A 12509-nucleotide genomic window follows, 5' to 3' on the forward strand; every position below is an offset into this window, starting at 1 on the left:
TAGGTAAAAGATCCTAAACTTAGGCTTAATGGCATTAGGAGTAAGCATTTGGAGAGGATATTGGGTGAAGTTCTGTAATTGCTGGTTTGAATTACATTTGAGTTCTTAGTTGAACATGTTGGTTCTAATGTTATTTTTTTCAGATTATTTCACAAGAGATGATGTAATGTAACTATTATTAAATTTTGCTTGTGTGTTGTGTAATCAGAATCCAACAAGCTAGGCTATGCGTGTATTGTGTCAATTTGGGCAATGTTTTGTGTAAGTGGAATGCATTGATAAGTTGTGATGCAGTAATGATTGATTAATGAATTAATATTTGCTATGCAGTAATATAGAAGTAGATCAATAATATACGTGGATAAAATGTCAGGGCTCAGTGATGACTTTGTAACAGACTAATGGGAGGGTTTACATTCTGAAGTAAGAAATAAGGAAACACCAGCAGTTGGGATGAAGTTCGACTCGCTTGACCTCGTTTATAATTTCTATAATAGATATGCATTCTTGGCTGGCTTTGGTAATCGACTTCATTCCAGCTTTTGGGGGAAAAATAAGAAAGAGATTCTGAGAAAAGAATTTTTATGTTGCAAACAAGGTACATACCGGAAGGATGAAACTCGGGAGAGAAAAAGACAGCGGGGAATAAGTAGATGCAATTGCAAAGCTAAGATTGTGGTTGTGAAGACACATGGGAGCAAGAAGTATACCATCTCTCTTTTTGCAGAGGGACACAATCATAAGATGACACCCTCAGGAAGAATGCATTTACTGAGATCACACCGTCGTATTTCAGATTCTACAAAAGTACTCACAAAACAGTTGGGTTCGGTTAATATTCCCATTAATTAGAAGGTAAGTATTTTCGAGGTGCAATCTGGAGGAATGGATAAAATCGGTTTTATCAAAAAGTATATCTACAATCTTGAATGTAGTGTGAATGGGAAGCTAAGGAACCACGATGTTGAACTAGTGACCGAGTATTTTATGGCTGAACAGAAAAAAAATGAGGCTTTTTATTTCAAGATGGAGGGAGATGGCGATAACAGGTTTAGTCGATGTTTTTGGACAGATGCAACTTCTAGACGGGCGTACGAGTTTGATGGGGATGTTGTATTCGATACCACATTCAACACGAATAGATACGACTTGACATTTGCACCAATGTTGGGAGTTAATAACCATGGTCAAACAATTGTCCTAGCATGCGCATTTTTGGGCAAGGAAACGACTGAGTCGTTTATTTGGATGTTTGAGGAGTTTAAGAAAGCCATGCCAGGTGGCGAACCTAAAACGATCATTACAGATCAAGATGCGGCAATGAGCAGAGCAATTTCAATAGCCTTCCCGACTACATTTCATCGACTTTGCATATGGCACATCACATCAAAGTTCTCTGTTAAGTTACCACATTCTGCTTATAAGGAGTATTGGCGTGAATTCCAGAAAGCCATATGGGATACTGACAATAAGGATGAGTTTGATGCAAAATGGAATATTGTGGTTACAAAGGCTTGTTTGACTGACCATCCATGGCTAAGTTCAATGTTTGATTTAAGGGAATCTTGGGTTCCAGCCTACGCACGACACTTTTTTGCCGCTGGAATGTCAAGCAGCCAAAGAGCGGAATGTTCTCATGGTTTCTTCAAGCAATACATATCAAGGAGAAATTCGTTGATGGATTTCATAATAAGATTTGAGAGGGCACTTTCTCATCAACGTCAAAAAGAGTTAGTTGCTGATCACGTAGATGCATTTGAAGCGGCTTAATGTATTCTACCGATGCCAATGAACAAACAAATGGCTACCTTGTACACAAGGACAATGTTTCAAAAGTTTGAGCACGAACTAAAACAAAGTATAGCATGTTTCCTAGAGCTGAAAACAGAGGATGCTTCTAAAGTTGTCTTTAATGTGAGCGAAAGGAAAAATTGGGAAACAAGAGTGGCAGAAGTCGTATATGTCAAAGATTCTGACCACGCATCGTGTAGCTGCAAAAGATTTGAATTTGTTGGAATTATTTGCAAGCACATCCTAGCATTGTTCAGAAGGGACCAGATTGAATATATGCCCGATAAATACATTTTGAAGAGGTGGAAGAAAACTGCGAAATTTGGATTGGTGTCAGATGCAAATGGCAACGAAATTAAAGACTCTGCAGATCCTGGTCTTTTAATAAAGCGGAGTACAATGTCCCGACTTGCTTCAGATGTGGTTGAGGATGCATTAATGTGTGAAGAAGGATGTGAGCTACTGTCAGAGACTCTAAAAAGTTTGCGGGTGAAGTTGAAGTTGTTGAAGGATGGACCAAGTAATAACGAAGTTGGAGGGTCCAGCTCTCAAACACAATAAAGACCCTAAGAGAGTAAGGTGCAATGGAGGGTCGAAATGAGTAACGGGAGCAACGGAAAAGGCAATGAAGCGAGGATTAGACACTGTCGGGAGTGTGCACACATTGGTCATGATAGAAGACAATGCCCAAGAAATTTGAACACACCTTAAGATGTTAACACGATTTATAATAAGACCTAAAATTTGAATAGGTAAAGTTCTTATGTGCTTCTGTTTGATGTTTATGCAGGACATCACCGTCGAACAATGACGAATCAACTCCAATAGATCTTAGTGACCCATTATTCGACGAATTTTACAGGATGCACAGACCAACTCAATGATTTAGGTTTCTATTATACGAAGCCCGGTTATTATGAAGACTAATGATCAGGTGAAGTTTTCTATATGCAGTTTTATTATTATTATTATTTTGTTCATGTCCACCGATGAGCTTTTACTATGTCCATTGATAATTGAAATGAAAATTTGCTTGGTTTCATTCTTGCATGAAATTTGGACACATGTTAATTTTACGTCTTCTCCCTATTTAGAAATTTTCATAGACATTAGATAAAGCATCAAATTTTGATTTATGTGAAGAAGCAATGACTTTTACCTTGTAAAATGGATAGTTTGTGGTGAATTATGTTTTAACATAGATTCATTGATTATATGACAGGCATTTTAATGCAGCATTTCCAGCAACCAGCTGTTGTTTCCATTACAGTAATGATTTACAGACGCATCATTTCTAGCACCCACTTTTTGCGAATGTTATGTTCTAGTATTTTACTGGTGATTAAGATCTGAGCTCGACTGGTTATTAGGTACACGATTTTGCAAACATTTGTAACTGAAGGATACTTGAAGCACTTTGTTCGAACAGAAAGATTAGAAAGCAGCGTGTAAAAAAGTACATTGCAGCTAATCACATTTCGAATGGTTGGATAATATTAAAGGGTACACTAACATTTGAACTACTCATAATTCCACACACAAAAGAAAATTTGATTGCAAAGCATTTTATGTGCTCCCTCTTAGCAATACCACGATCTCCCCAATCAACTGAACAACGGCAGCCACAATCACTAGGTCGTATTGGTCAGCTTCTTCTTAGCAGGTCTCACGTGCTTATGGTCACTCATGTCCCCAGTGATATAGACAAAATAAATATTCAGTAATATTTGGAATTTTATTATATATACATAACCATAAACCATTCACCAAACAATGTATAGCACATGGTATTTTACTTATGACTCACGTGTCATGATAATGGGGCTTTACTGATTCCCAACGTGCTGTGATATTGACTGCTTATTGAATAATATTTTCATATTTGCAAAATATAATGTTAGACAGAAGGAACACATGACGACTTGCAAGACATAGTCCCAATAATTATATATGAAGCAAATGAAACTGATATTTGTATTATTTTATATTACATAATGACATTAAGGGAATATCCTTCTAATTTGTGCAATACCACGATCACCCCCAACCAACAGAACAGCTGTAGCCGCAATCACTTAGTCGTATCGGTCGGCTTCTTCCGAGGAGCTTTGACGTGCTTATGCTCATTCATGTCACCACCATTGTCTAGTATCTCTCTCACAGCATCAGGGGACACATAGTCCCAATTATAACTTGTATGAGTAGTTGCCGCGAATGCTCGGAATTTTTCGAATCCTTCATTGAATGCCAACTCCAGTTCACTGTGGTGCTCTTTGCATCGCATATGGTTCATCAAACAACCTTTAATTTCATCATTCATTACTGTATCCAACTCCTCAGCTTTCAGCTTCCTTTTATGACTCAGCTTCAAGTACTTGTTCTTTTGGGAGAACGCTTTGTTCACTCTAATGTTAAGATCAGCCAAAATGGCCTCGTCTTCAACACATTTCTCGTGCCATGAATTGATCAGTCTGGAATTATAATTCAGCTTGCTACTGACTGCATCTATTGCCTCTAATGGATCATCGGAGTCCCCCTCACTCCCAAATGATGTTGAAAATGGAAGGGGTCCGCGAGTACAACGTGGAAATGGAACCTGCGACTCCAATTTTTCATCTTTAATTGTGTTGTTGGCGCCTGAAGAGGTTGACATGCTTGAATAATCCTATTTGTTTTAGAGGATGAGGATTGCATATGCAATTTCGTTTGAGAAATGGAACATAGCTTTATAGACCAACATACCAAAGCTTACGTGTAGTCAACATATGTACTTTATTTCAATTTAAAAAAAAGAGGTGTTAGGTTTTGCTTTTCAAGCATGTCAACCTCACACTCTCCTTACACCACTGTTAGTGGTTGAAAGAAACTCAATGGAAGTGACATCTAGTTAGTGAACCCAAGCAAACTAACCAAACTAGTTAGGATTAAACTTAGATTGTATGAGACCTTTTTTAATTTATACATTGTCAACCAAATGTTTTTTTTTTGTGGGAACCCTTTTTTATTGGTATTAGTATCACCCCCTTCATAGAAATTCTCCCTCCACAAAAAACTCACTCCTCCACCGAATCTGTCTCCATCTACTGAAACTCTATCCTCCACAGAAACTCTCTCCCCCCATTGAATGGATTTACTAACGAAGTTTGATGTGAGCATAATAAACACCCCTCCAAACAAAGACCGCCTTCGAAACACAAGTGAGTCACCAGAATGACTATCAAATGCAGAATGACTATCAAAGTGGAGCTTTGTAACAGCCATTCAGTCTAAACCCAATTTCAGCAAGTAACCACATTAACCATAGTATTTCATAAACACCTTGGACAATCCCTCCGTAGTCAGACTTTGTAGAGGACCGAAACACAACATTTTGCGTCTTAATTGCTACGCCACGTAACTAGGTTACTGCCAACAAAGGTGAAGTAACATGATGTAGAACGTATATCTATAATATTCTTTGCATAATTTGCGTCAGTGTAATCTTCTAGAACTAAGTGGCCATTTTTCTTAAATAATAAACCTCTTCGAGGAGCAGACTTTAAGTAACTCAGAATACACATCACAACAACCATATGATCCTCACTAGGTGAATGCATAAATTGACTAGCAACGCTTACTACATAGACAATATTAGGGTGTGTCAGTGATAAATAAATCAATCTCTCAACCAATCTTTGGTGTCTTTCTTTATTAGTTGGGACCTGATCCACATAAATCCCAAGTTTATGATTCTCAACAATAGATGCATCAGCTGGTTTACTGATCAAGCATTCCAGATCTGCTAGCAGGTCCATGACATACTTTCTTTGTGAAAGAAATAAGCTATGTTTAGATCGAGTGACTTCCACTCCTACAAAATATTTCAAACTACCCAAATATTTAGACGCTAAACGTTTATGCAGTTCCTCGATTTCTATAGTATCATCACTAGTCACAATTATATTATCAACATAAATAATCAACGAAGTCACCTTATTAGCCCCATGTTTAATGAATAGAATAGGATCAGTATTGGCCTGTTGGTAACCAAATTTCTTCATAGCTGTAGTAAATCTGCCAAACCATGCCTGAGGAGATTGCTTTAACCCATACAACATTTTTTTTAATTTGCACACGTTCACTATGTCACCAATATCGCTATACCCTGGTGGAAGACTCATGTACACTTCTTCTTCTAATTCAACATGTAAGAATATAATTTTTTTTTACATCAAATTGCCTGAGGGTCCAATCAAAGTTTACTGTTATAAGGACAACAAAACTCTTACAGTATTCATCTTAGCCATAGGTGCAAAAGTATCATGATAATCAACTTCATACGTCTGAGTGAAGCCTTTAGCTACTAATCTTGCCTTGTACCTCTCGACAGTACCATATGCATTACATTTAACTATAAACACCCATCTGCATCCTACAGGCTCCCTTTGGTTGATCAACAATGTCCCATGTATTATTTTTCTGCAACGCCTTCATTTCAATAATCATGGCTTCAACCCACTTTGGATCCTTAAATGTCTCTTCAACACAAGTTGAAATTTTAATACTATCCATTATGGTAAAAAACTCTTTGCACTCAGGAGATAACCTGTGATCATACACATAATGGGCAATAACATATCTTATTTTGCCTTCTGGTGAGTAACGATTAGGTGGAACCTCACGGTTCCCTCTAAGAGGTACAACATATGAATTATCAGCAGTATGAATAGAAGTACTTACCTCAGGAATATCTAGGGGAGCTTGATTGAGTATTATTAGAGAAGCTTCAGGGGGGAGGGGTAATAGGTTTAGTGACAGCAGGCCGAGTCTCCCCTCGTATCAAACCATCCAATACCACTCTCCCTTGTAAATCTAGCCAGTTATGTCCTTCACTACTAGTCTTCCCCTGAAGAACATGCTCGGGTGTATCAAGGAAGAACATCTCATCCTTAATGAAGGTATAGAAATCGGGTAGCAGGATGATAGCTCTGGTAGCCTTTCTGATCAGGAGAGAACCCTATAAAGGCACAACGGAGAGCACAAGTGTCTAGCTTACTCCTTTGATTTTGATGGAGGTGAACATAAACAAACACAACCAAACACCTTTGGAGACAAAGTCAATATAGAAGAGATAGAGATATGATAGGTCAATATCTGCATAAGAGTTCGGAAATTCAGAACTTGTGAAGGTAGATGATCCAAGAGATAGACTGCATATGTAATAGCATCCATCCAGAACCACCTTAGAACTGATGCACCAAGCAACAGAGCATGGGTAGCAAGAATGATCTGCCCATTTTTACGTTCAATGACGCCATTCTGTTATGGTGTTTGAGGGCAAGTAGTCTCATAGAGTACACCCTTAGTATGAAAAAATGGGATAACTCCGAATTAACAAATTCTCCACCATTATCAGATTGAAAAACCTTGATAAGGAGCATAAATTAAGTCTGAATCATTTGATAGAAACACTGAAAGATGTCGACAACATCACTTTTAGTTTTCATCTCATATAACCACATTATACGAGTGCAATCATCCACATATAACACAAACTAGTGAACTCCCAAGGCTATAGAAATAGGGGAAGGTCCCCAAACATCAGAATGAACTATATCAAATGGCATAAGCTGTTTATTACAACTCAGAGGGTAGAATACCAGATGACTGTTAGCTAAAATACAAGTATGACATTGGAAAGCAGACTCGTTGACACCACTAAATAATCTAGGGAATAAATGTCGTAAATATCCAAAGGAGGCATGACCAAATCAGCAATGTAGCAACCCAATCTGGTGATGCTGAGAAGATTTGGTGCTACCAGCACGAAGAACTCGACTAATTGCCACGTCATACACATATAAAGCCCCTCTTTTTAGTACAAAGACCGAAGATCTCCCGAGTCTGGATATTTTGTAGTAATACAAAAGACGGATACATCAGTACATTGTAGTTTAGCTACTCAATAACTTGAAGCACAGATAATAAATTACTAGACAAAGATGAAACCAGTAACACTTTGTCCAATGGTAAAGCATGTGTCAAGAGTACAGAACCAGCTCCCGTGACAAGATTAGCAGCATTATTGCAGTCAAAACATGATCACGATGAGGCGGAAGTAGATGTGTCAAACAAGACGGGCTGACCCAACACGACTCGAGCCCATTCCGTTTAAATGAGACAAAGCACGACATGAGCACAAATATTAGTGGACCGTGCTTGGCACGGCATGAAAGCTTGGGCCAAGCATCTATCGCATTTTTTTCACTACCAAGTTGGAACAGCAATTAAAAACTTGAGCAATTAAAATAAAATGAAAATAAAAATAAAAAAGTGATGTAATGACCAATGACGTACCGATCTCATTGTACACCCCAGCCTTAAGTGACTTAACAAACAGACTTGGAGTTGGAGAGTTGGACTCAAACTCAAAGCAATAAAGCCTAGACTAAAAAATTTGAAATAGTGAGTCGTGCAAATGAAAGAATTTGAATAAATACGTACACTGATGCATAAGTGTAGAAGAGTCGTAGGACTGTGCCAATATTAAATGTTCATTTCTCATCCATTTTTCTTATTATTTGTGATTGTATTTGATTTGATTATAATTTCTTTTACGTTTCAATTCTTTTTCCCTGTATTAAACAATGGATCATCCAATTCATTTAAATCAAAATGTTAAAATCATCAACATGATTGGACTGGATTTTAGCCTTAGCTTTATCAAATTGGATTGTAAAATCTAAAACTTAAACTGCATTGGATCATATGTCAAATTTTGAAAATGTTGGGCTAGTTCTTGGGCCTGAGTACTGCTTGAGCACGAGCACGGGCACAACCTTAGTCTGGCTCGTTTCAATGTGGACTTGGATTTTGGGCCGGGTTAGGATTAATAGTTTTACTAAATGGGCCAGCACGGCACGACCCATAAATTAAATGGGTCGGTCTAGCTTGGCACAAATAGGTTAAAGGCATGAGTTTCAATAGGGCGACCTAGCCCGGCCCATTTGACATATTTAGGCGGAAGAGTGGTAGAGCAAAGCAGAATTATACGTCATATGGTCAGTAGCTCTAGAATCAATAATCCAACCTGTATCGCATGTATCATGAGAATGGAAAGCCCTGCCAAAGTTACCTGGAGGTGGCATAGGTGCAAGAGGTGTTAGAGTGCTTGAGACTGCTATCACAGCCGAAGCAGGAGTAGCGGTAAGGTGGCCGTGCCTAGTGGTGACGTCAACCACAGAAGTGGTGGCAACAGGCACATGATCTTTGCCGTTTACGCCATAATCAACCGAGCATGCTTACCTTAGAGGACCAACACGCAGACAGGACCCATGGCCTACCAATGGTAGAAGCACTTCTTAGAGAACTCAGACACCATCTCCTCAGCTACTAGAAACACTCTCTACTGGTTCAGCAATTGCCTGCCAAAGGCAATTATCGAGAACCATGGACACGTATCGCTACCGCAACAACTTTCACAAAGTCCCACATTGAAACTTTGGACAAACTCCCACTTTCACTTTCCAATAAAACAGGAATAGTGCCCAGGTGAAAGGGGTAACTACTTTTTACCTATACTGGTACACTGTGTTGGTTCAATTCCTAACAACTAAAATGAGTTACTAAAAACAGCAACTTTAATTCTCGCAAGTGCACGAACCATTTATAGTATAGCTTATGTAAATACGAGGTCGATCCCACAGAGAATGGTAACTTGGTTCCAAGTTAAATTACTTAGAATGCTAGAAAAACATAGAACAAAGAAACTGACTAACTAGCTAAAGGCAAGGTCGAATTCAACAATGCCTCTTGCTAATTACTCAAGGTCTAGGACAGAATCCTAGCACCACACACGCACTCGAAATGGGGGAGTTTTGTTGTTGAAATGAAAAGAAGAACGTGAAATGAAAGTGCTCGAAAGTAAACACTGGCAGCAATCAACAAGTTGTGAAACAAAGATTGAGAGGTGTTAGAGCCTTGGAATCTACCACTAGTCTTCCTATCCAAGTTATGAATGCATAGAAATTGACTCAAGCTTCATCAACAATAGATTATCGCATACAAGCCTATGGTATCTAGGTGCAGGATGCATGATTCTCCTAAGGCATGTGATTATGCATGGTATCTACACAACACGTGATCTCTAATATGCAACCTAAGCATGGTATCTACTTAGAATAAAGCATACAAGAGTCATTAAGCTCCTTGAGAATATGATAATCACACAAGTCCTAGAACATGGTGTATGTCCTAGTCAACCTATGGTTTTTAACCCCTTGAATGATTCTTAGGCCATTCATGTGTTGCTTGTGAAAGGAGAGTAGAATTGGTGAATCTAAACCCCTTCCCAACCTGTGCTAGATGCATAAAATCTTAGTTAGCTACTCTAAGAAAACATATATCAAGCACATAATAAACTAGAGATTAACAACTTGGTAATGAAAGCAAGGAAATCAATTAACTATAAGATCATCCATAACATTGAATATTCATGACTAGGGCTTCATCCTAAGCCCTAACTAAATGGATTAGTTAGACATAACTATGAGTACAGAAAATAAGAAATACATAGATAGGATAAAGAGAGGAGAAGAACTAGATGATGGCAGCAAGGAATTCCCAGGACAGCTCCAAACTCTCTTCTCTCTTTGTGGTGAATCTGAATTTGTGTATGAGAGTAATGGGTGAAGTGAAATTGTGTATCTGACTCTCTATCCTTGAATGAGTGTGCAGCCCTCTATTAATAGAGTGCAATTTCGCCCTCCCCTTTGGCTGGTGAAGCACACCTCTCTTAGCTGCTCCCAACTGCTCCCTTCTGCCCATGCTTGCCAACTGCTCCAGCTGCCAAATACATGCTTTGGTATGGTTTTTTTATGGAAAGCTTGACTTTTGTCCATCTTTCTGAGTTCCTGAGCTGATTTGACTCCATGTATGGCTGCCCATGCTGAGCACATGGCTCTAGGGATGTAGATGTGATGGCAGCCAATCATGACATTTCTGTGAACTTGGGTTCAGTCTTTGACGTGCTAAGGGCTCCAGATTTATCCAATTGGGCTGACATTTGGATATGTTATAATAGACACCCATTGGAACAACTTCTATCAAGGATGTCTCCTCATCTGACCTGTGTAAGTTGCTGAAATGAGGCCTGAAAGATGACCTACGAAACTGGACTGACAAGGAGTGTGGCCCAAATTGGGTTTGTCTTTAAGCCCATATTCCTCTTATCTCAATCAGCCCTTAACAAGCATGGATTGCATCAAATGTGATATCTTGCTGTCTTAACCTACAAAACACACAAACATAGGTAAGAGACTCAAAATAAAGAGAAGCTAAACAAAATTACTAAGCAAAGAAGGCATGCAAATGTGTGAAATTATGACCTTATCACACTGCCAAAATTACTACACATCCCACATTCGTTGACTTAACATCGGAGAGCCTTCGGTAGGTACCACACCAGTGTCTGAAGCTTGACGATTACTTCTTCTTCATTTTCTTCTATAGGATCCCTTCATCCCAGATATTCGTACTCCTCCTGCCATGCTGAGGATCCAACACTTCTCTGTCTAAGTTGACTCTCCGAAAGGGAGTATCAACAATTGCAATTGATGCAATTGCAAGAGAGGGTGCTATATGATGAACCCTCTATTGCATTTGCAATAGACGGATTTAGCTTCTCTCCATTTGGTAAAGTACTTAACAGGATGTAATTGAAATAGAGATTTGGTTTGAACTGGTTTTGGTTCGGTTTCCAGTTTTTTCGATTTTGGATTGGATTATTATTATTATTTCAAATTATTTTTTTAAATACAAATTTCGACAAAAATTTTATTTTTTGGACTTGAAAATTTATAAATGACCAAATTTCATGTAAAGAGAGATATTAGGCCTAGAAAAGAGTGATGTTTTGAAGTTGGCTTTTGGGAAATATTAGTTATAAGATTAAGAAGGTAATATTGGATTTAAATAATTTTGTAGAAAAATAAAAATTTACACAACTGGTCTGGTTGGTTTGATAGGGTGTGAAACCAAAACCGAAACCAATTTGAACTGGTCCGATCTAGTTTGGTGCCAGTTTGAACTGGTCCGATCTAGTTCGGTGCCAGTTTGTTGACTTTTTTAGTCAACCAATTTTTTTATTTTATTTTTCCCATATGGTCTGGCTAGGTGTTCCGTTTTTCGGTCTCGATAGGCACCCCTAGATATAACTATTGATATGAAGTTATTGAACTATACCATTGCAAGTAAAACTGTAGTTCAATTTAATAGATGCCAAAATAGTTCAATAAATTAAACTATTGCATTGAACTGTTGAACAACCATTGTGTATGCTTAGGGGCTTGGGAATGTGTTTCAAATTGCATTCCCATGTTTGATAAGTGCACTCTTGGGAATGCAATTATGGACTCGTGGGGCGAAGTTCATGCCCTCGGCTCACCATAGGAAACCTTTTCCCCCCACTTGGGAAAGCATTTAATTCAGTTTTTTTGGACTAACTTACCCATGTTATTATTTTTAAATACCACTTTTTATACCCTTGAAAAACTCTTCATATATTTACCTTTAATAATTAAAAAATCAAGGGTATTGTTGGAAACTTAATAACTTTTCATTCCTAAACTCGTAACTTACAAGTTTTTGGTAACAATTTATAAGGTTTTGCTCCTGGATTACAACATTAGGGTTCACCCAATCCATAATATTGTAAATCATATGTTTACTAGGATATGGAT

The 12509-nt window shown here is 38.2% G+C and overlaps 1 protein-coding gene across 1 annotated transcript; it reads left to right on the plus strand.

Moving 5' to 3' along the window:
* The first annotated feature begins 885 nt into the window (after positions 1-885).
* Positions 886-1770, plus strand: LOC148916786 (protein FAR1-RELATED SEQUENCE 5-like). Its single transcript, XM_089052285.1, has one exon. The coding sequence runs from the start codon at positions 886-888 to the stop codon at positions 1768-1770; it is 885 nt and encodes a 294-aa protein (XP_088908411.1).
* The last annotated feature ends 10739 nt before the right edge of the window (positions 1771-12509 follow it).

Source organism: Prunus mume, linkage group LG5 (assembly GCF_029339155.1).
Source record: "Prunus mume cultivar Tortuosa linkage group LG5, ASM2933915v1, whole genome shotgun sequence".
NCBI lineage: Eukaryota > Viridiplantae > Streptophyta > Magnoliopsida > Rosales > Rosaceae > Prunus > Prunus mume.

Excerpts from the sequence above, each read along its gene's own strand:
- LOC148916786 (XM_089052285.1), top strand. The coding sequence starts at position 886 with ATGGATAAAATCGGTTTTATCAAAAAGTATATCTACAATCTTGAATGT.